The sequence below is a fragment of the Lathamus discolor genome, chromosome 6 (genome assembly GCF_037157495.1).
Source record: "Lathamus discolor isolate bLatDis1 chromosome 6, bLatDis1.hap1, whole genome shotgun sequence".
Taxonomy (NCBI): Eukaryota; Metazoa; Chordata; class Aves; order Psittaciformes; family Psittacidae; genus Lathamus; species Lathamus discolor.
This window is the reverse complement of record NC_088889.1, coordinates 18331426-18358992: the sequence shown is the minus strand read 5'-3', so window position 1 is coordinate 18358992 and position 27567 is coordinate 18331426. Positions and strand designations below refer to the sequence as shown.

Sequence of the window (27567 nt, the reverse complement as noted above, 5' to 3'; positions counted from 1 at the left end):
TTTTTGTTTTGCCTTTCAATCCTGAATCTTAATTAGTTCCCTACCGCTTTAGTACATGCACAACATTTTAATAGTCATAAGGACTTACTCCAATCCACGTTGCCATTTTCACAATTCACTCCTTCATACCAGTAGCAATGCTCCCCCCCCCGCCCTACATTAAGGAATAGTGTAAAGAAAACTAAATAGCCAAGCGTGTAGCTGTAGATTGATGAGGTTGTCACACCATTCTCTTCACAGTTTTCTTCCAACCTGCACTGTGTGCTAATAGACGGATGATTGCTGGGGGAGGGAGAGAGTTAGCAAATCCCACAGCCAGATGTTTAGGGATGGACAGAGCGACCTTCTCAAGGAAGCCAGAGGACTATAACTGTGTCCTTCTGCGGGAGAAGGACACTCAGGTGCCTCCGGCTGCCCGTATTTATGTCTCTTTTCAAGAGGAGCACAAATGGGCTCAGCATGGCTGCAAGGATGGATGTTTCTCAGTGCATCGCGGGAAATGACCAGTCATCCGTCTCTTCTCTGTGGAGTCTGCCTGCAGCCATCAATCTTGTAGCCCAGCACGGCAGCTCCTTTGGCTTAGTTTGGCTCAACATTAGATGAACAAAGGGAAATGAAAGCTGAGCAGGGGGAAAGGAGAGAAGAGCAACTGTCCTCTATTTCACTTTGTTTTCCCCTTGCATGGCTATCTCTCCCTCTTACCCATTATCATCTATTTTCACTGTGTTTTGTAAGGTGTGGAAAGGGCCCAGAATGTATATTTTCAAGATCAGTTTACAGCTTTCCTCTGATAGCAGAGAGGAGAAAGGAGAGAGATACTGCAAAGGCATAATTCAAGGTCCAGAGCTTTCATTTTTCAGACTTTTCTGTGGCAGTTTTCAGAACAAGCCTGCCATGGTTTAGTTGCAGTAGGCAAGGAGAAGGAATATAGTAGCTTTCCTCCATCTTGCTGTTTTTCTCTCTTGTTCATCCTGATTCCTTCCTCAATGCCACTTTAGTGTTTTCAGGTGTGTACATCATCTCTCCATTCCTCTTCTATTCAGGAAGCCATCAACAGAACCACATGATGGGGTTTCCTGGAGAAAGATACGTACTGATGCCCAGAGCCATGATGGCAGCTCCTGTCAGCAATCGCAAGCTCACTTGAGCCAAACCTGCTTGATGCAGCAGTGCTGGGGCTGCACAGGCTTTGCACAAGGTGCTCAAACTCATCCAGCACCTGTGGTTCCCACTGTGAAAGTGGATGGTCAGTATCTTCATTGCAGTTGATATGCAGCCATCAGAATAAAAACTATTTGGATATGTCTGTTCGTACACTTAGCATGCAATTAACTGGTTCTAGCACTGAATTCAGATTGGCCAGCTATTGCCTGAAATACTCTGACTTTATGTACTTTGAGCCAGGCTGGAAGGAAGAGAGGAATGTAAGTTTGCTACCTGCTGGACTCCCACAGCTGGGGTCTGCTATTTTTCATAATGAACAGCAGTGTGGCTGCTTGTTCTGTTTTCCCCTGAAATTCTTGCTTCTGGACATTATAACAGAACATGTTTGGCTTATTTTGTAGAAGGGTTATTTGAAGATAGCAGTGCTCCCCTTAGCACTGCCCCACTGTGGTGTTTGACTGATGCATTTAAAAAAATGTGTGACTGCATTTACTTCTTAATTTTCCTCAATGATCTAAGCACCAAGTCTGAAAGAGCCAGGCTTCTGTGCAGGACTTTTGTAGATTTCTCTCCCCCACATTTTACCCTAGGCAAAGAAATGAACTTCAGGTCCTTTCCAACCCTAACTGTTCTATGATCTCCTAGGCACTTTTTGGGATACTCAAGATCCAAACTAAGCACTGAGATGGAGCAAGGGAACTCTGTAAAGGCAGATATTGGACATAGAGATGTCTGAGGAATCCTCACCTGCTTTCAATCCAAATGTGCCATCTGGAGTGAATAGACTTATGCCAAGATAGGGAAAATTTACACCATCATCAGTTAAAAGAGCTGCTTTGCAGTTTGTGCTGAGGTTTGTTTTTTTTTTTTTTTCTTCTTTTTACCATAAACCTAAAGCATAAACCCTCAAAGAAAACATTTGTTTTCTCCTCCCCCACATGTTGCGTGAGCAGGCTTTACAAGTGGGCACAAGACCTTCCTTAGTGGGGATGTTCAGGGAATTCTTTCATATTTTCCTTACAAAATAGGCAGCACACTTTTCCAGCCTGTACATTTAGTTGTGCCCCTTTTGCGTGAATGGTCATATTTCCGGCTGCGACCCATTTTGCCTCCCTGCAAATTCTGAAGAAGACGAATCTCGTTCATGTTGTCATGAGACAGCCTACCCCAGATGGCATATCTGTGTCTCAGGATGCCCTCTGGCTGGCCTGTTGGCAGGCATTCCCATGGCTTTGAAGGTCACCTTGTTTACACCTTGCCTTCCTCCCCCCTCCCTATTCAGTGTCTTGCTGAGCCTGCAGGCTAGGCTTCACCATCTGCATTTTCTCTGGTGCCATTAATCTTCCTGTTTACCATTCTGTTATTAATTCTAGAGTTCACCTTTTTGTCTAAACACTTTATAGGCCTCTTGGAGTTTCTTGCCTTTTTGTGGCAGGAGGTCTGAGTAACTCAGTAGATGATTTGCTTTGTTCTTTCCCATTTCTGAAAGGATACCTACTAGCATCTCATGCCATTTTTCTATTACAAGTCTTCCTTCTTACAATATCATTTTTCAATTATATAGCTTCATCTGTCAGATGCATCTTGTCGTATGAGTAAATATTATCCTCATTCCTTGAAATTTGTGAATTGGCCACTGAAATCTGTTATCTGTGGAAATAGTCTTGCTTTTTCAGTGTTGTTCTTGGCTGTAAGAAAAATGTGTTTAAACCTGGCTTTGTGAGAGCCTGTAAGAACACCTTGCATTTTTGGTGCATTTTATTTGAATGCCTAAATGCCTATGAATATAAAACAAGCCCTACAAAACCCCAGAGGGTGAATGAAGACTATCTCTATTTGACAGATGATGGAAAAGCAGAGGGTACCTTTGTTAGAGTTTGGCCCAAGATCACATGGTGAGGCAGCAGCAATGCCAAGAGCATCTAGCCTGATTGTTCCCTATCCTATCCTAAAATCACAGAATCACAGAATCACAGAATCCCAAGGGTTGGAAGGGACCTAAAAAGATCATCTAGTCCAACCCCCCTGCAAGAGCAGGGTAACCTACAGTACACCACACAGGAACTTGTCCAGGCGGGCCTTGAATATCTCCAGTGTAGGAGACTCCACAACCCCCCTGGGCAACCTGTTCCAGTGCTCTGTCACTCTTACAGTAAAGTAAAATCATTGCCACTTTGCTGTGGTCTTTCTATTCTTAAGTGGTTTATGCAGGTTTGGTATTTACTGGGCCAGGGATGCTGAACCAGCTCTTCTTGGCGTGGCTGACTTCTTCAGACAGGGCACCATACGAATGTGGCTATCCTTCTTCCCAAGCCTGCCTGGCTTGCAGAGCACTGTCTTCCTGCAAGTGGGAGCTTTGCAGACACAGATGCAGGATCAGGACTGGGAGACCTGTAATCTGGCTAGGTGGTTCTAATAAGCTCTGGTGCATCCTTGCTGATGCCTTCAGAGCTGATGGGGTGTCTCTGCCTGCTCCCCAGCTCTTCAGGTTTTAGAAGGGCCTCATTAATGGAGTTGCCACATCACATGGATATGTGGAGCGAGCCGGAGCCGAGCACGGTGTTTCTGCAGATAACCCCCTCAGTCCAGAGCACGAGAAGGAGCAGAGCAGGCTCCCCAGGAATCACTGCAGGACTCAGATTGGCTTTGGCAGGTTTATCAGCTCTGGCTTAGTGCCGGCTCTGCTAGGCCCAGACTGAATTAATTGGGATGCTTGTGCACTGCAGTTGAGAGATAACTGCATTACAGAGATTTATCTGTTACTAAAGGTATCCCCTCCACTGTCCTCGATAAGGAAGACGAGAAGCTATTCAACATCTCACAGAATTTCAGTAAGGTTACAGCATGGCTGGTTTTATGCATGGTTTATGTATGAGTTTACCTCCAGCATGAGTAGTTTTATTCAGTGTTGTCACATATGGAAATAGTACAGTTGATTGCAGTGGAGGTCCCCACTCCCTGTTACCATTTGCAGAGTGTGCAGTGTGGGGGTGCCTGGTGTTTGCTGGTAGCTGTGTGGTTACTGGACAATAGTCAGATTCTGGTTACTCTGGTGGATCAAAAGGCCCATCTATCTCTGTGAGTGTATCTATGTGGCCACTTGCGGATAGGTAGGCCAAGTTATTCTGTTACTCCAGACAGGCCAGAAGCCCTGTTAGGATAGGGCAAAGCCCAAAGGAATAGAGTTTGTACTCTTGAATTTTCTCTAAATCATAGCAGTTACCTAGCCTCTGTCCCTTGATATTGCCTACAGTGTTGCCTGATGCTGCAAAAGTCCTGGTACAGTGTGAGTCCATCTAGAATGCTAATGCAAGAGTGACCAGAACACAAATGAGCGCTAGAACAATGTTATTGATGGAGATATTTCTTTATGATTTGAGCCCTGAGGGTAGTTACCCGATCCAGCATTTAGCCTGATATTGTAATTTGGCAGCCTTTGAGAAGCAGGTACAGTATATTATATGTGACAATGATTTATATCTACGCTGAGAAATAAATCCGTAAACAACTTCCAAGAGACAACTGACAGGAGGGCTGGTATTTCTTTACTGAGAGATTTTATAGAGGCATTCTGGTCTGCCAAAGAAATACAGCTGCTTATAAAGTCCACATTTTGATGGTGGGTTAAACTAAACAAAGTTTAACCTTATGTTTGAGGTCCTCTGCTGTTTTCTGCAGCCTTATTTCTCCCTCCTGTTGTGTTGTAGCCTCTGGGAGGGTTTTTATCTAGAGCCTGATAGCAACTTTCTATTGGATCCTGGTCTTAAAACTGAAACTCGTATTCTGATTTTTCTGCAGTTGACATCCAAGCTGAAGAGTGAAAGAGTACAATCAATCCCTCCATGTCATAGCTTCCTCTGTCTTCTTCCATCTCTTCACCTTCTCCCCCTGATCCCCCCCAGCCTCACCATGAGACTAGCAGCTTTGCAGGAAGAGGTGTTATGAAGAAATGGGGATGTTCCAGTCTCCCAGTGCTCCCTAGAGCAAACCTCAGCAGTGCCTAAAACTTGGAACAAGTGTTTACTGAGATTCATTTTTGAGCTTTACGGGGTACCAAGGCTCTATCCTGCAGAGGAGTTTTCACTTAATGGCAGATCATCCTGTGAACTATTCTTTCCACATAAAATGGTTTGTTTCTGAGGAAGCAAATGCTCTTTTGTTTACTGTCTTGTCTTGCTTCTAAAACCAGTTTATCATTCTGTTTGACTGGATTCTTGTTCTCATCATGGCCCTGTTTACCTTGAGAATACAATAATATAGATGAGGTTTGAGGATGGAATTGGCAGTGGAAAACAAAGAGTTACTGTTGTAGCCTTACAATCTCCAGTACAGTCATGGCTTTATTGTGTCTGGCTTGGATTAAAGTGAGTTGGATGTTTACTAGTCTCTAGGGGCATTTGTTTGGTTTTATGGACTCATTGTGAGAGTCCGTGTTATCAACAGTCTAATCTCAGGGGAGGCCCAGGGCTGAGCTGGCCAGAGGTCCTATGGACCAGGGTTGGAGAGGGTTGTTAAGTGTAGAACTGGCAGTGGCAAATTTGCTACAGATGGGTGCTGAACTGAAGTAGTGTTGGGAGAGAAGGCTGGGTTAACAGGGACTGGGGAACATCAGGATTAAAACATAACAGTAATAACATGAGCATTTGCTCTTGGGATAGCAGGAGATGGTGCCATGAAAGTAAGGTTTGGGAGATCCAGATCTGCAGGAGCAATGTAGATCCATGCTGCCCTGTGCTGGCAGAGGCACGCTTATGAAAACAAGCTTACAGGGCCCTGCCTTTAGTATACCTGGTTCTGGTCACTGCTGTGAATGCATCAATTCTGAGGATGCTAACAAATCACTGTATTGGTCATGAATGTAACAGGCAAGTGAGCAAACAAGCTAAGGAGAGTCTGGTTGCGCACACAGAGCAAAACTACAAAATCCAGCTATTCACGTAAGGCATTGTCTTGTCTTTCTTTCTTAAGGGATTCCATTCCCCCTGCCCCCACCCTTTGCACTCTAACGCTGTATTTGTGCCTTGGAGATGTGGAGATGAGCGTATGATGGATGGATGGATGCTGCTTGTCTGGGTTTTTCACCACCATTTCCCCTGGGGCACTCTGTCTGCTGGCAGAGAGCACCATCCCAAAAGATGGTATCTTTTGCAAACTCGACAGCTAACAGACAGCTTCTCTCTCTGCATATTTCCCCAAAGAAGAGCAGGCTTAATCTGGTTTTTATATGGCATATTTCATTATAATCTTTCTGACTTCCCATGTTCCCAATACACTATCATAAATAAAACGCTGGGGGTGGGAACAGCAGAGATGCTGAGGCTTCACACTCTTGTGACACTGATAGATTCTCATTTTAAACTGTCATGGGATTTAATTGCTTGCTGAGCCACTGCACTGCACTTTCAGACACATCCTGCCACATCCTCTTAATGAGCTTAGTGGCTGCATTCACTCAGCAGCGGTTCTGTTTGCTGTGAATTAGGTGGCTTTTTTAGACCACCTATACGATTTTAAAGAGGTAGTAGTTATTTAGTTAATATCCTTGGATTTATCAATCTTAAACAGCAGTTCATGGACTTGTAATATATAGTTTCCTCTGACACTTTTTTTGTTCCAAAAAACCAGAACCAAGAAACAAAAATGCAAGAATCTATGTGCAAAGTCAGTGTTTGTCTAAAAGGGATTTTGGAAGCCGAATTGCTTTGGTTTGCATAGTAGCTGTCTCTGGCGTGATAGATCATGCTGGAACTCACCCAATAAGTATCTCTGTTCCCAATTAGAACTGGAAATGGAGCTGCTTACGAGTGCACAGAGATGATGGCTTGGGTGGCAGCTGCTACTGTGGAGATGGAAATGATCCATTGTAAAACAAATACATTGCACTGTATAGAAAAAGAGATGGTTGTTTTTAATTTATGTTTCAAAGAGACACTGAAAAGTTGCTTAGCCCCCAGTGCGTTGTAAACCAAATGTAGCATATTTAAGGACAGGAATTTGCAGCTATTTTGGTGAATCAAAACTTGAAAAAGCCCACCATTTTGTAGGATTTGAAAATGTACTTCTTTTGGAGGCAGCAGTTCAATAGAAACCAGATACAGGAATGATGCTGGCATGGGTGCTCGTTCAGATTCTACCACTGCGCTCTAAGGACCTTGATAAATAGAGAGGTTGCTGCTCTGAGCTGGTAAGCAGAAATAACCATGTTAATTTAATCACTATGAAAGGGACTCTGCCAAGTTAAGAAACATAAATTTTAATTATATGCAGAACATGTTTGAATTATAATATACGCACGATATTTAGCTCTGACACCAATAATCCTGTGATTTATAAAAACTGGAAGAATTCTTCAATTACATTTTATTTTTCATTGATGATTTTTGTTGATTTGGTACTTCCATTCTGTATGGTTTTGACTATTTCCTGTATCTCCTACACCAACCAGGTGCTACTATATTTGCAATACTAATCAAAAGGAATTTCATCTACAAACCTTCTTAAAATTTTTATACAAAGAGTAGGCTTTGAGTTATAGTGCTTTTACTAGTTGTTATTACTTGTAATAAAGATTATCTTTGAAATTACAATGTCTGAAGAAGAGCTTGTGTTACAAACTAGGAGTTCAATAGAATTTAAAGCAATTAGTGGGTAGGAAATGTTATTACCTATATTTAAAGAGGATTTGGATGTGACTCAAGGATTTAAAGACCCATAAATTCTATATGAACATTTGAGAAATTGATTGAAGCAGTAATTAGGTGTAAGCAGTAAAGCACCTGGGAAATTACGATATAAGAGATTATGACTACTACCAAGGAAAAGCATATCACTACTTTCTTAAAATTCTTTATATGATCTGTAAAGGACTAATCAATAACAGGGTTAACAATTAACTTTGACTTTCTGAGCACCTTTGGTACGTTATAGAAATCCAAAGACAAACAAACCATTGAATAAAAACTGTCAGAATAGAATATGAAACAAAGAACAAAATGAAACTAAGAACTTTCATTATAGAAAACAGCTAACAGCCTGTCCTTGAAGGTTTGATGTTTGGTCCTGTGCTGTGTAATATAGTAATGACCAAGCCAGAGAGATGGAATATCTTGTAAACTATAAAGGTTTGCATATAGTACAAAACAATGTAGAGCCATCATGGCCAGAGCAGTCTGCAGGCGTCCTTAGGAGATCTGAATGGGCTTGGTGAATGGGTGGTGGGATGGACATTTTAACTGACCTGTGTGCTTGAATGTATGACTTATGGGAAGTTTTTCTCCCTGTTACAGGGTTTCTAATTCTGCTTAGTATGCAGCTTGGACCCTGCCTGAGGACTAATATAATGAATATTGTAGTGCATTTATTTAAATAGGAGATGTGATTTCATCTGAAAATATTGTGTGCAGTATTGGTCCATGTTGGGAAGATTACTGAGGAACAAGAGGAAGTTCAGAGAACTGTAACAGGACCAAGCCATATGGAAAACTTCCCACAGCAGAGTAATAGGAATGATTGTGGCTGTTTATCCTTGAAAGGAGGGGAATAAAAAGAAATGACCACCGAGTGGTCCATCCATCAAATTGATATCTCTCCAATTTAGAGACAAGGATGTCGTGTGGGACAGTGTCAAACGCTTTGCACAAGTCCAGGTAGATGACATCAACTGCTTTACCCTTGTTCATCAGTTCTGTAGCCCCATCATAGAAGGCCACCAGGTTGGTCAGGCAGGATTTCCCCTTAGTGAAGCCATGCTGGCTGTCACCAAGCACCTTGTTGTTTTTCATGTGCCGTACCATGCCTTCCAGGAAAACCTGCTCCAAGATTTTGCCAGGCACAGAGGTGAGACTGACTGCTCTGTAATTCCCTGGGTCTTCCATTTTCCCCTTCTTGAAAATGGGGTTATATTTCCCTTTTTCCAGTCGTTGGGAAGTTCACCTGACTGCCATGATTTTTCAAATATGATGGCCAGTGGCTTAGCAACTTCATTCGCCAGAACCTTCAGGACCCGCAGATGGATTCCATCAGGTCCCACGGACTTGTGTGCGTTCAGATTTTGAAGATGGTCTCGAACCAGATCCTCTCCTACAGTGGGGCCAAGGTCTTCATTCTCACAGTCCCTGCATCTACTTTCTAAGACCTGGGTGGTGCAGTCAGAGCCTTTGCCAGTGAAGACCGAGGCGAAGAAGTCATTCAGAACCTCAGCCTTCTCCAAATCCTGTGTAGCCAGTTCTCCCAAAAGCTTCCTCAGGGGGCCTATGTTGTCCCTAGTCTGTTTTTTGTTTGCTACGTACCTGTAGAATCCCTTCCTGTTATCCTTAACATCCCTGGCTAGGTTTAATTCTAACTGGGCCTTAGCCTTCCTAACCTGGTCCCTAGCTTCCCAGACAACATCCCCGTACTCTACCCAGGCCGCCTGTCCTTGCTTCCATTTTTTATAAGCCTCTTTTTTCCTTTGAATTTTCCTCAGCAGCTCCTTATCCATCCAAGGAGGTCTCCTGGCCCTTCTGCTGCACTTCCTTCTAGTTGGGATGCAGCACTCCTGAGCTTGTAGCAGGTGATCCTTGAATATCAATCAACAGTCTTGGGCCCCCCTGCCCTCCAGGGCTATATCCCATGGAACCTTACTAAGCAGGCTCCTGAAGAGGCCAAAGTCTGCTCTCTTGAAGTCCAGGCAGTGAGCTTGCTGCACGCTCTTCTCACTGTCCTGGGGATCTCAAATTCGACCATCTCATGATCGCTGCATCCAAGGCTGCCCTGGAGTACCACATTCTCAACAAGCCCTTCCCTGTTGGTGAGCACGAGGTCAAGCATGGCACCTCTTCTTGTCGGCTCCTCTATTACTTGCAGAAGGAAGTTGTCTTCCACACAATCGAGGAACCTCCTGGATTGCTTGTGCCGTGCAGTGCCATCGTTCCAACAGATGTCAGGGTGGTTGAAGTCCCCCATGAGAACAAGGGCCTGCGAGCGTGAGGCTTTTCCTATCTGTCTGTAGAGTGCTTCATCCGCAGGTTCTCCTTGATCAGGCGGCCTGTAACAGATCCCCACAGTAATGTCTCCCACGGCTGTTTTCCCTTCAACCCTGACCCACAAACTCTCTGTAAACTGCTCACCTGTCCCCAGACAGAGTTCCATACTCTCCAGCCTATCCCTAACATAAAGGGCAACTCCCCCTCCCTGCCTGCCAGGCCTGTCCTTTCTAAAGAGCCTGTAACCTTCCATTCCAACACTCCAGTCATAGGAGCCATCCTACCATGTTTCTGTGATGCCTATTATATCATACCCCCGTAGACGTGCACACATCTCTAATTCCTCTTGTTTGTTCCCCATGCTACGGGCATGTGTATAGAGGCATCTGAGACGAGCTCCAATTGAAGCCGGCTCGTTGGCTGGAGCAGCTGAAATATATCTACATTGTTCCGAGCATTTGTTATAGGTGCTGGCAACTGACTGGGTGTGTTGGGATGGAATGATGCCCCCCTCACCCAACACATCTAGTTTAAAGCCTCCTTGACCAGTTTGGCTAGTCTCCTACCAAAACTGTTCTTCCCCTTCTTTACCAGAGTAGCTCCACCAGCCCCCAGTAGATCTGGCCTACTAACTTCAGTCTTATGTTCAAGACACCCAAACCCCTGACTATGACACCACCCTTTTAACCATTTATTAACCTGGCCAATCCTCCTAGATTTTTCTTGGTCCTCCCCTGTGTCCTGGAGAATTGACTAAAAGACTATTTGAGCACCGGAGCCCCTAACCACCTCTCCCAGGGCTCTGTAGTCTTTCTTTATGGTCCCCAGTCTACTACTACCTATATCCCTAGCACCCACATGGATCACCAGGAGCGGGTAATAGCCCGTGGAACTTACTAGAGCAGGCAGCCTCTCTGTAACATCCCTGATCCGTGCCCCTGGTAGGCAGCACACCTCCCTTGAGACGGGGTCAGGCCGACAGACGAGTGCTTCCGTCCCTTTCAAAGTAGAGTCCCCTATTACTAGTCCTTCAGGATTGACCTGTTAGAGATCAGAATGAAATGCAGCATTGGAGTACATGATTTTCTTTGCATTTCTCTCCTGACAGACACTCGTACCTTCTTTTGCAGCATCCAATATGGCTGCATAATGTAGCAAACAAATATTCAATCAAACAGAGGCAAGTGTGGGGTCATGGTTTCTCAAGCCTATAATAGTCCCTCTCTGGCCTTGTTTGAAGCTTCTGACACTGGCTGGTACTTTCATAAGCAGGACAGTGGGTGGAATGGACCCCACATTGCTTCCAAACAGCAGTTCCCAAAGCCTGGGGGGAGCATGTTCTTCCACATGAAAACTACATTTCAGGTGTTGAGTTGACTTCTCAGTTTTCTTCAGGGTACAGGCATAAGAGGAAAATACACTTTTCTAGCTTTTGTGGGAAATCCTGGAGAGTTAAAAAGGAAGGAGGAAATTAGGGATTTAGTAAAATGAATTTAATGACCCCTAGTAGTGTTTGACTATTTCTCTAGGTTAACTGAACTATCTTTTAGATTTTTTGAAGATTTTTATCTCTGAGGATTCAAAAAGTGGTTTGGAAATGTAATACCCTTCTTCATTACTGTATCCTTTACAGACTAGCCATCTTCCAGGAAGGATCGAATTCATTACAAAGATTGGATTCATTACTAAGATGTTGTCTTTGAGCCTCTGAAGATTTCTATACTGTAAACTTTACATTCCAGATAAGATAAAGTCTGCCATTTCCCACTTTCAGAGCTCCTTAAGCATGAAAATGGACTCCTAGAAGCTACTAGAGGAGAAGAAAAAGGAGCTGAATAAGACTCATCTTGTTGGGCAGCTGGGAGGCAGCTGTCCTGAGTTTCTTTTCACCAGATTTCCTGCTCACTAGGTTAAGTTTTTGGTGACTCAATCTGCCCATCAGTGAGATGGCAATGGAAGTATTACCTCACACCGCCTTGCCAGTGGGATGTTAAATTTAATAATTAAAAAATGCTGTAAGAGCACTGGATGAAAAGCCTCCTGGAGTGTTGCTGGTGGGAATTAGTAGCGCCACACAAACCAAACATGCCTATTAAAGACAGCTGCTGGTTTTGACCTTAAAGCCTACCTTTTCCTCTGACTTTATGTTCAGTATCTCTGGAACAAACGGGATAGTTTTAGTTTCATATATGTTCTACTTATCCCTCACTCCTTCCTTACTCATTCCCTTTCCTAATGCATTCATTTGCTGAGTGTATCAGCATCCAGAGACAGACATAGCTCATCACAGTGCAGACATGTTTGTTTCCGATGCCCTTGAGCTTGCTTGAAGCTTCTCTTGCTGAATGTAGGATGACCCCTTGAGTTTTGCATTCCCACAAGGTTCTAAATACAAAGCAAATGCCCTTTTGCACCTAAGCACAGGACTTTGAAACCAAGCCAAGCCCACAGCCAAAGATGAGTACAGAGGTTCCTCAGTGACTTTAGATTCAAGTGTTGGGATTTGCACATAAATCAATTCTAAAATCCCCTCTTTCTATTGAAATGTCTGGATTTAACATCCAGAGGGAGGTGTTCATACAGGGAAATTCAATCTGTATGACTGTTGATTTTTCTGTCATTTTTATAGCTCAAGTAAGGAAGAAGTTGGGGAAGGTGGCATAGTGGGGTGGGTAGGCAGAGCTTAATGCTGAAAACAGAAGCCTGATTGAATAGACCTCTTTGTGATGAGAAAGGGGTTCAATTCACAGTTGACCCCATCCCATTGTGTGGGTTGTCCTGGAGTTTCCTTTGAAAATCCCAGTGGTCTTGGTTTTCTGCATGGTTTGTACTCAGCCTTTCCCTCCATGAATAGAATAGCTTTTTCTGGAATTCTTGCAGGATTTTCTGTGGTTGTTGGCTGAGCAATGCTCTCTCACTTCAGAAGACTTGAGCAAGCAAGTTGTGGAAGCACTGATTAGGGACCCTGAATCATTTGCTGGCTTAGAGTTTTTCATATATACAATAAACATATTCCTGGGACACAATTGGCCTCCAGAAACAGATTATACTTTACTGTCCCAGGTGGAAGTGTTCATTCATTATTTGGATTGCAGGAGTGATTTGGGACTTCATAAACACATGAATTTCTGCCTTGCAGTGTTTACATCTTATGGTGGGTGATAGAAAGGCAGGGAGCTTCAGGAACACACCATGGTCCTAAAAGATGAGAAGTGGACTGAGCTCTGAAATAAGGACACCAGGTGCTGATTTGTGAGCATCAGTCCTGTACATTACTACTTTATAAATATATTGGCCTAGATGAAGGAATAAATTTCAGAAGGGAGGGAGTACTTGACCCTCTGCACGAGTGGAGTAGAGGCAAGGATCTATGAGGAAAACGAAATTCTTCCCTAGGTGTGTTTTAACATCTTGCTAAAATTAACATGCTGTATTTGCCTGTCTGCTGCACCACCTCATAATCTAGTAGCAGCATTTGGAATGGGAATAGGGTTTTCTTCCTTCATTTGTGTGGCAAGTTGTATCAAGGTTCCTCATAAACTTGCACTGTTTTTGGAGTCCCGTGCCAGCCTTTGACTCTTGCTGCAGTGACCGGGGGTTGTCCTGGTTTATGGGCTATATTCTGCACACATAGCTGTGCTGACTGGTTTATTTATTGGTATAGACCCATTTAAATAAAACTGAAGATTTTTATCTAGTCAATATTACATAAAAATTCAAGACACGTCCCTTTGTTTTTTCAGTTTAAGTTCTCAGCACTGGCCCCACACTTTAGCTTTCTGCTTCCCCACATGTGGAATATGCTCTGGTGTAGGAGAATGCTGCTTGAAGCTGTGCTGTATAAACTATGCCAGATGCTAAATTGCATTAAGCTACTTTTCTGCTTCAGGAGATCAGATTTTCATATTTGTTATTTCAGTATCTTAGAAAGTGCTGGTTTTATTCTTCATTTGAAGCATAGGGAGTTTACATATGAGGAGGAATTTTATTTCCTCTTCATACAGAACAGCCAGCCTTTCTTTCCTGTAAGCAAACACAGTGATTTAAAAGATACCAGGTTTTCAGTAAGATAGAAATGAATCCTATATAGAGATCCTTAGTGGTTAGAAGAAGATCTTGAAGAACTCTCCTTCAAGAAAGAAACAAGCTTGAAGATCCGTCATTCTTCTGCTTGTCATCTCTGTCCTGCTTGTTGGCTGTCTGGGGAGATACATACAGTTGGTGTGTTTTGTTTTTCAGAAGTTGATCTGCCTCTGAAAAAGGATGGGTTCACCTCAGAAAGTACAACTCTGGAAGCCTTGCTGCGTGGAGAGGGAATAGAGAAAAAAACAGACACTAAAGAGGAAGACACTATACAAGAAATCCAGGTAAAGGAGATCCCCATGCCCTGACAGCAGGGCTGGATGTCTCTAAGCCTAGCAGATTTTTGTCCTGTGGCAGAACAGTGCATCTGTTGATAGTTGTGTCATTCGACTGTCAAAATGTTATCAAACCTTTGTGCTACACTGTGATGCTCAAAATGAACTCGGGATCTCACACACTTCCCCTGTCACAAGAATCTTGGTCACTTGGCTGTGTTCTGCACAACTCCTGTGTTAGAATTTGTTTTGCAGCACTATGAGATGATTATATATAAAACTGGCAAGCAGAGATGGGTCCCAACCATAAGCTGAATTTTAGTGCCTCATATTTAAAGTGAATTTGAACATGGATTGGAATTTGGACTCACAGCTGCTGACTGTAGACAAAAATGTGTCGTTGCCTTGCCTGTCTTTTTTATACTGAGAAGCCTTTACAAAGTATAGAAAAGAAGTATACAAGCAAAATAAAAAATTAAAAATATTGTAATCTTAATTATCTCAATTATTATTAGTGATGCAGGTATGAGAAATATTACTTCACATGTATTATGGTTTGAAAGTTTTCAGGATTCCATTTAATCCTGAAATACATTTAATTTAACAATTAAAAGTAGAAACACATTTGTGGGTCTGCCATAGAAGGAATTCAGCTAGTATGAAGGGTTCTTATAGAAAAGCATGTCACTTTATAAAGACATCTTAAATTGTTAGGAAAGGGGGCTGCTCTCACAGCAGCACATCTTTGGTGATGCTAAAACACCACTGTGCTGTGAGTGTATTAGTGATTTTTAGTGAGAGCTGTAGGCAGTATGTCAAACTTGGTAACTTTGGCTGAGATATTGCATCTATACATACAGCTGGTAAAAATCTGAGTGGGCAGCCTCATGCCAAATGAAACAGAAGAGTGTGGGCATCAAATCTGTATTACTTGGAGTTCAGTTCTATTTGTCTGTTTGCTAGAAATTTCACACATGTTAGGGCAGAAAAATTAGGTCTGCTATTCCCAGTTTCACAGATAAAGGAGCCCCATCAAAGATGAAGCATCCCATGGTTCATGAAGTGGGGAAAAGCTTGTCATGAGGCCCTATCTGTGCTTCCTTCTTTAGTAGTCTATCTGAGTCTATTAAGCTGAGAACCCTAAAACTTAGTTTGTACCTTCTTCCAAAGTCACAAGAAGTCGTGGTGCTGCATCCTTAGGAGATCAACAAGTGCTTTTGGATGTTGCTGTGCAGTCTGAGCTCCCATATTATCCTCATCAGCTGTTCAAGGGGAGAGACTTCAGAGATAATGGAAATGGCAAAGTCTGGGCATTGCAGAGCAGGGAGGGGGTGCAAAAATATACAGAAATTTTTCAGCTAAACTGTTGTAGCTGTGACCTGTCACCTGGATGCTAGTTTCACTGGAAAAGGTGTGCAAAAGGCATGTCTTGCCGTTGTGTCTTATACAAACATAGCTTATCTGGATTCAGTCTATACAACTGCTGAAGCCTTTACTAGTAGCCAGCTTTCAGTGTGTACTTCAGCACCTGGCAGCTAGGCTGTACCAGATCAAAATCTTGATCAGTGCCTTTTATCCCTATGACAAATAAGAGAATGCAAATCTTCTTTTGTTCCTTTACATGCTCCTCTATGCTGTAACTTGAAAGAGCCCAGCCTCAGTGCAGGGCAGAGTGAGCAGCTGGCATGGTCGTAAGTGTCATTCCCACCTCAGTCCCAGACATTTTACCACCCTCTCAAACTCAGAGTATCTGTCAGGAAGAGAAGACTTGGTGGTTAGCTGCACTGAAATACATCAGGCTGGGTACTGTCTTTGAAAGACGGAATATAAAAGAAAAGTTACTTTGCTATAAAGGGTAAGAGTTCCTTCTGCTAAATAGATGCAGACATTGGGATCTGCTGTACAGCTGGTATTTAACAGGGTTGAGGATTTTGCCCTACAATAAATTGGTATTGAATGTGTGTCAGAGAAGGCTTAGAATAGCCTTTTGATCATACAACAGAAAGGCTATGCCCCTTCTATCAAGGACTAAAGTCATTACCCTGTCAGTTTCACCAAATTCACACTTGGTTACTTATTATCTTTTTCCTAAATTGGTGCTGCAATTTTAAAGAAAGCTGTTTGTAACATTTCTCTTAACTGCTCTTATGTAGCAGTATTGCCATAAACTAGCTCCTTTCCCGCATATGATATGGTTGCAGCCTTCTCTGTTTTTCGGAGATACATTCAAATACGAAGCAATGTGAAAATATAAACTCATATCAGTAAGTTTGCTTATTTTCTTACATACCACTAGTATGTAACATTTTCCAAGTGTTTCAGTTTCCTAAGATGAAGTCAACTAACATGCAACTGCATGAATTTTGAAGAAACATTTTACATACGCAGAACTGAAACTTGCTCAACTTTTACACCCTCTAGTATTTAGTACTCTAGTATTATGTGAAATTACATTTCATGATGGTCTCACCTTGTTAATAGTCTCCTGAGATTTAAAAATAGAAGGAGAAAGAACCAGATGAAGACTTGATCCTCTACCACGTTCTAAAAGTTCTTTGTACTTCTTAAAAGGGACACTGTCCAATATTAGTCTTAAATATTTAGCTGATAAAATAAAAATAAACTTGTGTAGTTGGTCTTCCAAATCCGGGCTGTTTTAAAAGTGAAATTTTTGAGGTATTCTTTCCCACAGATTCAGAATTTGGTGCTTGAGGTGTGAAGGAAGGAGAGAAACAACTGTGAGGTGCTCCTGCTCTCCCTCTGCTGGCTCTCAATTAGCTTTTAAATAGAAATTACAGGAAAGAAAAAAATACAGAAAGACTGAAAAACCTTCCCATCAGTTTAATGTCACTGATCTGAATCTGTATCATGGTTGCATATTGTAATTTAAATGTATGGTGGCATGGTAAACATCAGTTAGTTATTCCAGATTAGCCCCTTGTGAAATGGCACTGCCCCATGAATGGCAGGAGAGACTGGAGCCCATTTCTGTATTTCTAGCAGACATGCCAAGGGTTGAGGGGACTTCAGTGGGAATTCTTTCCACATCATTGTAGTGATGATTTATCTTGCCTTCGTCTGTTCAATGTCCAACTTGTGCATGTTTCCAGGGTGGCCAGCCTGTGTTTGATTCTATAGAGGTTACCTTCCAAAAGGTCAAAATTAAAGGATTTAAATTCGCTGGCCTGGGAATCTCACAGTTACGTGAGATGATAAATTATTGCTCCTGTTACTGATTGAAGGAGCTATTGCTACTTTTCCTATTAACCTTGGTGATATCTGTACTTCCTCAGCATTCTCATGCAGCAAGATCCCTACTTCCAGTTTACAGAGTTGTGTGTGTGGTGTAAACTCCAAAAGATGTTACTTTCTAGATGCACTAAACATGCTGGAATATATGTAGGAATTTTCTCTAGTTTTGCTAAACAAAGAAAACTCTGAGGAGAACCACTGATTTTTGTCTTCTTCAAGTGCATTGTCAATATTAGAGCAAAACAGAACAATTAAACGTCAAGAAACCAAAATAAAAAACGTCATGCAAGCAATATCCCAAAGATGGCCTGCAGTTATGCATACTAACTCTTGTGTTGTCTTGGGATATCAGTGCTCAGTGATGCCACTTTTATTTCTTAGGAACTTTTCTTTTTTTATAGTTGACTGATATCAGTGTTATTTTTTAAAAAAGAACTCCTTGGAGAACTGAGGGTGGAAGGGAAAGCAAATTTTGCTTTAGTGGAATGAAGTAGGGGTTCTGGGATCTGATTTGGCATTAAACCATTAATCAACTGTAATTTAATAACCTGTAGTCTCTGTGGTAAAGAGCAGAAGTTGGTTGATTGTGTCATCTTCTTCTAACCATTCCTGTTTATTGTTCAACCACAGAGGGTTTTAGAAAATGATGAAAATGCAGATGAAGTGAATGAGGAAGAGGATCTGGAAGAAGATATTCCAAAACGAAAGAACAGGCCTAGAGGACGGGTAGGTGGAGAATTTACTGGAAGGAAAGGAAGGAAGCAAACATCTGCTTTCTCTTGTATATGTCACGTATATTGTATATGAAAAGTGTATATCCATGGATACGTGATAGTGATAACACTATAGGTAATTTTCAGTCATATGGTCAAAGATTTGAAATACTTTTTTCAGTTTATTTTTGTGACTATTTGGAGGGTAAAAAGTTGGGATAAATTTATCATAGTGTTGTGTTTACAATTGTAACGTAAGGACTAATACTTATGATGACATCCTGCTATTATAATGCTCTTACTTTAAAACAACATTTATTAATTAGAGAAAAGCAACAAATTCAGTCATGACAGACAAAAAAATATTCAATATTAATAAAAGTAACTTGAACTGTGTTAATACATTTTGCAGCTTTCCCCAAGGTAGCACTTTGTGGCTGACAGTGGCCCTCTTGAGCCCCTGGCAAATCTTCCATTTGCTTAAAATGGGCAGTATTTTATCCTTAGGGGAGTCTGTGTCCCTTCTCTTACCTAAGATGTCTTTTCACAATTTCAGCAGGGCACCAGTTAAATAATGAGGCCAACTTTTTAAAACTTGGAATCAACATTTCCAATTGTGGCCCTGCAAGCTAGGCATCTAAATAAGCGTGAGCACAACTCTCAGAAGTTTCAAGCATTTTCATCTCTCTTTGGCTCCAGTGGATGCTGCTGGGGCACAGGAGCTCTAGAAGTACTTTTTGATGTGTTTGTAGGAGTCAAGCAAGAAGGGCCACATTTTAGGCCAAATGAGCAGGATATAATAGCTTTTGAATAAGAGAGAGACATGAAACCACACTGAATACTTGCAATGTACTTATGCATCAGACCGTCTCTTTTAGTTTCTTCTGTTATTGTGTTTCAGTTTTCTGCTCCTCTTTATTTTGGAGCTTAAGTCCTTTAATATAAGATCAAAGCACTTTAATAATTGGATAAGTATTATTTCACCTTCCTTATTCTCAAAATCACCTGAACCAGTTTCTTTCTTTCTTTCTTTCTTAGCCAAAGACCCCCACCTGGAAAAAAATTTTCCAGAAAAATGTAAGTTTCAGAAAATTTGTATGAACCAGTAACCAAAACCAGGAGTTAGTATCGATACATGCACATAGGCTTGACTGTAGCAACCAACTAATATTCCAGGCTAATAACTCTTTTCTAGTAAGTTGCTTGTCACATAAATTACACATGCTGTCAGGGTGAGTGAAGGGGAGTGAAGAGCTAAAAGAGATACACTGCTCAGAAGAAGGGGATTTCCTATATTCATATATCCTAGGCCTACATAAAGTCCTGAAGTTACTGTTATGTGTAAAGTTTTACTCCCCTGATCAGGAAACTGTTTCAGAATAACTCTTACTACTTTTTCTCTGCTACTGCAGGGAAAAGAGTTGCAGTACATGTCCCATTCATTTTTAAAGCATAGATTTATGTCGTATTTTCTGCCCTAGAACTGGCCCCCTATTAAGTACAGGAGCAGCAGGATCTCTTGCTTTTTTCTGGCAACTAACCCCTGCTCTGCTAGTGCCCTGGCTTCATTCAGTGCAAAAAAAGAGAAGTCTGAAGACTGCCAAATACTTTGAGCAATTTTTGGTTTTATTTGATGGCATCGATAACCAAAGCAAAATGTGGTATAAATTAGGATTTCAAAATTAGGGCCAGATTCTCTTGCTGTTGAAAACTGGTAAGCCTGAATTGTGTTTGGTCATGAGTGGTTTGTTACTGTTCAAGCAGCACTTTTCTAATGTGAGCCTGTACCAGTGTAGGCAATTGGAGGCTAAGGATTTGAAATTAGGGGACATGAAACCTGGGCAGCACTTTTTTTCTGGGAAGAAATTGGTTAGGGTATTTTTAGAGGACAGAAGAGAGGAAGGACATGCATAGGAAACTAGATCCACCAGAGTGTGGCCTTTGGGGATTCAGAGAAGGAGTGAGAAGGGCTGACAGCATTGATGCAGGATTAAAGTGACGGAATTACTGCTCTGGACTTTCCAAATTGCACATGCCCCTTCCTTTCCCTACAGCATGATTTTATTTTTAATCCTGGACTCTCCATCTGTCCCTCTGGCTACTCTCTCTGGCTGCTTCAGTGCTGCTTGGAGGCTGCTATGCCTTGGCTTTGAGGCCTCACACGTCAAGCCTTATAGACTCTGCTGCATCCCTTCAGGAGAATGAATGCAGTTGTGGATGACTAAATTCAACAGACCTGAGTGCCAACAGTAAGCATGAGGCACTCAGTGCCTCTGGGGCAGCTGCTCAGTTTACTAACCCCTCAAGACTAGCCCTGAAATTGTGGGAGCATTAGGAAGAACACTGAAGGTCAAAGAGATGGATTTTCTGAAGGAGTTGTGGAATATCTTTGGCGGACAGGGAGAATGTGATAGGAGCTGGGAAGGACAGTTTGCTAGGAGATAAGAGAGGAATGAAGCTGCACCTCTACAGATTGCCTGCTCATCAGCTGGATATCCCATGGGACAATTTTAAAGGAACTAGAGACATTTAGGAACTCAAGTTCCATTGAAAATTATTGACTTGAAAAATCTCACCCTGTGTGTTCAGTGTATGAAAAAGTATACCTGACACCTGGTCACGACATGAACACTGTACCCTTGCGTTTCTGTAGAAAACAGTTTCAAGGGAAACAGCTGGCTGTAAGACTAGCAAAACTCCAAGCAACCAACCTGAAATTACCATCCTCTTCTGAAAGGTGCTTATATAAAAATAGTACCTTCTTACTCAACAGATCCATTCTCAGTGTGTAAAAAGTCAGACCTACTGACTAGTGACAAGAAAAGACTTAACAGTTTTTTTGTCACAGCCATGAAAAGCCAATGCAGCTGGGAGGATAGAGAAATTAGATCCTAACCCGGGTACCAGCAGAAATATTCATGTAGGGCCAATCACTTGTCTCTTTGAGGACTCTCTGATGAGCTGAGGTTTGTATGGGAGCTGCCATGGACTAAAATTCAGATTGCAGCACATTTTGCAGTAGTGAGGGAAGAAAGGAACTAGCCTGGGATTGATTTCATAGCCCAGAGGCAGTTTACAGAGCTGGCAGTCAGAAGGAAAATATTGCAGACTAGTAAGATGTTTTTATGTGATATGGTCAGTAAAGTAGCTTCCACCAAACAGTTGTTGCTGGAGCCTTTTCCAGGGTGAAACTGCTTTTCAGTCCACCTTTACAAATCTCACTCTGCACATGTGTGCTGATCTGCACAGAAGTCTTTGCAGAAGGCAGAGCTATACTTGTCATACCTAATAGTATTTACCCCATCCAGACAGCTGCAAATCCGTGTCTTTTCTTCAGGGCTGTGTTAAGAGTTAGACCTGAGCAATCCCAGGGAAATAATGTGTGAAGTTTTTGCAGATCCCTGTTTTGACAGATTTTGGCAGGCCAACGTAGAACTGTTCCTTGTTCCTTCTCTTTAGATGTCCCATGGAATGCAGCTTGAATACTGCTAGTTCAGTCCTAACTCCACAGAAGAGGGGCAGAGCTCCTATGACCCCTTTGTGTCTGGGGTACTAATATTTTCAGAATGTCTACATCTTCAGCTTTACTTGATAAAGCTCTGTCCATTTCTTATTTTTACATACAAAAGCTTGAAGGATTTGAGTCAGGCAGCCTTGTCTAGTGTGAGAAACATGAATGGTTTAATAAGAGGAGCAGCAGGAACAATTTTGTTGCTTTTACACAGGACTAGAGTAGCTGGCAGAACTAATAAAGTGCTGTCTAGCCATCCACCTGCAGATCACTTCCTCTAATAAAGATCAACTCTAAAATTATTGTCATCTACACACTGTACATTAGTGAACAGGAAAGAACTGAAGGCCTTGGCTCGGTTCCCAGTTACACCTCACAGCCTCCACTTCTGGACAGATATGAGCTGTCCCCTTGTTGGCATTTCAGCTGAGAAGTATCAGGACCAAATAACTTTGATGCTGGAATTCAATTCCACTCTTACCACTGGAGCTCAGGACAGGGCAGTCTGTGCTGGGGAGAAACAAGAGCTTTTCCATTTCCAGGGCAGCCAACTTAGTATGTTGTAGGAACATGGAACAGCAAGACTTTTTTGGTAATTCCCATTCTCTGTTATTGCAGGTAGCTATGTTTCCTAATCTTCTCCACTAACTAACCAAAGCTCCATTTTAGAATTAGCCATGGTATCTCTGTCACAGAAGGCCATTTCAAAACATTGCTTTTCAGCTAGAAAACAGAACAAAACGAACAGCCCCCCATTTGAAAATATTAAAGGAAATAATTTTACCTCTGTTCTATTTGGGGCCTATTTTCTGGCTGATTGAATAGCTGCATTCATCCTCTAACACCTGTTCATCTATTCATTCATATTCAGTTAAGCAAGGTATTTGAACATCTTCAGAAATGAATGTGTGATGATACTCGACTGAATATGTGCTGGCAGTAACCTACTGCTATGGATGAACAATTTGGGTTATCTGTGAAGGGGATCTCCACTGCATTACAAGGTCCACTAACATAGTGCCTATCTTAGGAGGTGAAGGGTCAAGCCCACCCTTAACAGCCCTATATGGCAGCTGAGGAATTGTTTAGTTTATATTGCACATTTTTCATAGGAGGGTGAGGGGCACAAGGATACCTGAGGGGCAATGGAATAATGTTAACATTCCTCTTGTCCTTGCAGGCTCGGGGATCTGGAGGAGGCAGGAGACGGAATGATGCTGCCTCCCAGGATGATCATGACAAACCCTATGTTTGTGACAGTAAGTAGCACCAAGACAGCTGATTCTGCCTCCAGCCTGGTCCTACCAGCTTGGTGTACTCAGGGCTTCGTCTTTTCTCTTCCAACAAAATATTCTGCTGCTCTCTGACTTGCATGTTTGCCACCTGCTGCTGCTTCATGCTCTTGGTGTTTTTGCATGAAGGAAATAAAATTAAGTCCTCGGCAAGACTCCAGTTCCCTTTGCCCTGCAATAAATTGTCCCTTATATTTTCGTTCTCTTTTTCTGGCTTCTCTGCCTTTTGTCTTCCTTCCTCCATGTAAGATTCACCCTCTATTTCTTTCTCTGTTTCAGATAGTTACAAACAAAAGCATAACTCAAAAATCTCCGACAAAGGTACTTCACCCTTGTTGTATCTCTTCATATATTTGGTGATTCTCTTTCCTTCAAATCTCACTGGGCTGAATTTTGAAGGTCTTATTCTCATCCATCACTCAGAAAGTACTCTTGTGGCATCATCAGAAGCTGAGCCCTCCTAAGAAACAAACAACCAGAATGCTTTGTTTTGAAACATACTCCCTTTGAATATGGCCATGCTGTTTGACATGTTGCAGTGGGACTGCAGGTGAAGTAAGGCATTGCCCTACTGAGAAATTATACAAGAGCCCAAAGCTCAAACTGAAGAAGGATACCAGAGTCCTACTATGAGGAAAGAGTACAATATCTGACGCACAATATATATTTTTTATGGTCTAGTCCTTGGTGCTTTCCTTCTTCTTTTGATATTCTTTTTTGCTTCACTATGTCATTTCTGTGAAGGGCAGCTGTTTTAGCCACATACTTTTGAGGTCTTCCATCTTAAGGCTTACTGCAGTGTACACGCAATGGTAATTTGTGCTACTGGCTGCTTTCAATCCTATAAACCAATAACCTAACAAAAGTTAATAGGAGAATAGTGGGAGGTCTTCACTTTTGTGATCCAAAAATGTTTGGTGGTTTTAAGGATGATTAGAAACCCCTTTCTCCACTATTTACCTATCTTGCAATGTTACTGACCTTAAGAGACCAACTGTTCAGATATCAATCTATGGGATATTTTTAAAAACGTAAGAATATATGTTATATATTTTTATATATAACATATATAAGAACTATATTCCATGTGATTAAATATTCTTTTATGGTGAGACCAGGTGACTCTGGACAGTACAGTGATAGACATGTTGGGTATTTTGCTTCAGCAAGGTGAATATTCTAAGGGCAATGAGCAGAAATGGAAAGACTTGCACATGAATAGGACTGTCTGAACACATGATCTAGGCGGAAGAGCTCTTTAGTATATGAAGAGTCAGGAGATTCCTACTGTGGTTAAATAGCTGTCCTTGTGTGTCAGAAGAACTGAAATGTGCCTTCTAAAACTTCTCTGGGAGCCCAGTATGTATCTTGCTGAAATCCACATCTGTCTTCTATTGATATATGCATATCTGTCTTTAACCCTTTTCTGGAACATCCTTCTAAATCCAAGGACACTTGTCAGTGCTAGTCATTTTGAACATAATGTCACTAATTGTCTGATATTGCTTTCCTTTTGTATTTTTCAGAGAAATCACAACATGCGTAATAGTGATTTGCACAGAGTAGATAAAACATACAAGATATCAAAGTAGGCAGCAGAAATCTGGACTCAAGTCAAGGCTTTAGTACATTGTTGTACTGATGGAATTTTGCCTTGGCTTACATTTTGGAGCATACATTTCCTCTTTGGTTTTGGAAATATAAACTTTCCTATTTCATTTGGCTGATACCTTTCATTTTTAGGAAACTTACAGTTAGAGGTGAGTCATAAGGAATCTTGGAATCCAAAATTTACACAGTGATGACTCCTTTTCCATTGTAGATAGCTGAGAAAGGGGTTATGTGGCAGCAAAACTCTTTTACCTGACTGTGGAGCAGAAGGAAAGAACTGTCCCAGTTGTCATTCCATTGTCCTGAAGTAATATCCTACCCTTGTTAACTTTCTGTAGAAATATGACATGCAATTCATTGTGAATAATTGGCTTAAGTTGAGGCCTCTTTCCTGCTTGGGTGGATTTCTTGAATCAGTTTTTTCTTTGAAATTATTTACTAAATATTTTTATAAAGAAACCTCAATCTAGTTGTTGTAGGTTTGAAATTGGTTTGCAGTATTCCATGTGCGTATGTTTTGGGCAAATAGATTTGTTTTACATGGAAACGTACAAGTCAAAACCAGTGAAGCTGTTTCCTGTTTGGGAAAACGTGATTCCCACAATCACATTATTGGTATAAATAATAATCTAAACATTTCACCTTTTCTGTGTATTATTGCTTTTTCTGCAAGTGTTCAGATATTTGAGTTTAGAAAGTGGCCACAAAGAAGAAAGTATAAGCATATCTAAACCAAATTAATTTTCTTATTTAGAATCATAGAATCATAGAGTAGTTAGGGTTGGAAAGGACCTTAAGATCATAAAGTTCCAACCCCCCTGCCATGGGCAGGGACACCTCATGTCACCCAAGGCTCTGTCCAGCCTGGCCTTGAACACCAACAGGGATGGAGCATTCGCAGCTTCCCTGGGCAGCCCATTCCAGTGCCTCACCTCCCTCACAGTAAAGAACTTCTTCCTTATATCCAATCTAAACTTCCCCTGTTTAAGTTTTAACCCATTACCCCTTTTCCTATCACTACCGTCCCTAATGAAGAGTCCCTCCCCAGCATCCTTATAAGCCCCCTTCAGATACTGGAAGGCTGCTATGAGGTCTCCACGCAGCCTTCTCTTCTCCAGGCTGAACAGCCCCAACTTTCTCAGCCTATCTTCATACAGGAGGTGCTCCAGTCCCCTGATCAAACTTGCGGCCCTCTTCTGGACTTGTTCCAACAGCTCCATGTCCTTTTTATGTTGAGGACACCAGAACTGCACACAATACTCCAGGTGAGGTTTCACAAGAGCAGAGTAGAGGGGCAGGATCACCTCTTTCGACCTGTTGGTCACACTCCTTTTGATGCAGCCCAGGATACGGTTGGCTTTCTGGGCTGTGAGCACACACTGAAGCTGGCTCATGTGCATTTTCTCATCGACCAGCACCACCAAGTCCTTCTCTGCAGGGCTGCTCTGAATCTCTTCTTCGCCCAACTTGTAGCTGTGTCTGGGATTGCTCCAATCCAGGTGTTGGATCTTGCACTTGTCATGGTTGAACTTCACAAGGTTGGCATCAGCCCACCTCACAAGCATGTCAAGGTCCCTCTGGATGGCATCCCTTCCCTCCAGCATATCAACCAAACCACACAGCTTGGTGTCATCGGCAAACTTGCTGAGGGCGCTCTCAATCCCTCCATGTCTGTGTCACCGACAAAGATGTTGGACAAGACCGGTCCCAACACCGATCCCTGAGGGTGCCACTCGTTACTGGTCTCCAGCCGGACATTGAGCCATTGACCACAACTCTGTGTGCAGCCATCCAGCCAGTTCTTTATCCACCAAGTGGTCCACCTATCAAATTTATGTCTCTCCAATTTAGAGACAAGGATGTCATGTGGGACAGTGTTAAACACTTTGCACAAGTTCAAGTAGATGATGTCAACGGCTCTGCTCCTCTCCATCAGTTCTGTAGCCCCATCATAGAAGGCCACCAAATTGGTCAGGCAGGATTTCCCCTTAGTGAAGCCATGCTGGCTGTCACCAAGCACTTTGTTGTTTTTCATGTGCCTTAGCATGCCTTCCAGGAGAACCTGCTCCAAGATTTTGCCAGGCACAGAGATGAGACTGACTGGTCTGTAGTTCCCTGGATCATCCATTTTCCCCTTCTTGAAAATGGGGTTATAGTTCCCTTTTTCCAGTCGTTGGGAACTTCACCTGACTGCCATGATTTTTCAAATATAATGGACAAAAATATTTTTCAAATATGATGAACTGCATAGGTACTACTACTTCACTCTTTTTTCATAGTTACACATTCATATTTATGTGAAATAAGAATATATTACCAGCTCTCTTCAGTGATAAACAGGTTATGGGAGAAAAGTAGTCTGTGACCCAGTAAAATGAAGTACCCAGCTGACACTGCCCCTTGTGTTTGAAGATAGCAATGTTATTGCTAAATAGGCCTGATTGTTTGAAAGAGGCATTCAGGTATACACCAATATTAAAACTGATCGGAAATATGGAATTTCTGTCTGAAGGGCGGTTTTCAAATCTAAAATATTTTGTATTCCTGTGTTTTCAGGTAAAGGTGGTTGGTCACTTGTTTTGTGGAATGAAATATTCTGAAATCCTTCCGTTGACTTTATTGAGCATATACTGGATCAGAAGTTCAGAATAAAAATTTTGACCATTCTAAGCATTGATAAAATTGCTAACATAACCATGAAAT

General features: G+C 42.0%; 1 protein-coding gene across 10 annotated transcripts in view; it reads left to right on the top strand.

The window, feature by feature from the left end:
* Positions 1-27567, top strand: part of DPF3 (double PHD fingers 3) — a 166677-nt gene that overhangs the window by 88224 nt on the left and 50886 nt on the right. For 5 of the 10 annotated variants that reach the window (XR_010613793.1, XM_065684796.1, XM_065684801.1 and 2 more), the window contains exons 4-8: positions 14367-14494; positions 18368-18463; positions 19489-19527; positions 23142-23220; positions 23533-23574. Coding sequence is in view for 7 of the 10 variants with exons in the window: in XM_065684796.1 (XP_065540868.1) it covers positions 14367-14494; positions 18368-18463; positions 19489-19527; positions 23142-23220; positions 23533-23574 (384 nt within the window). In the remaining 3 variants the exon portion in view is untranslated. The remainder of the gene's footprint in view (positions 1-14366; positions 14495-18367; positions 18464-19488; positions 19528-23141; positions 23221-23532; positions 23575-27567) is intronic. The other 5 variants (XR_010613794.1, XM_065684798.1, XR_010613795.1 and 2 more) reach the window with 3 other exon arrangements.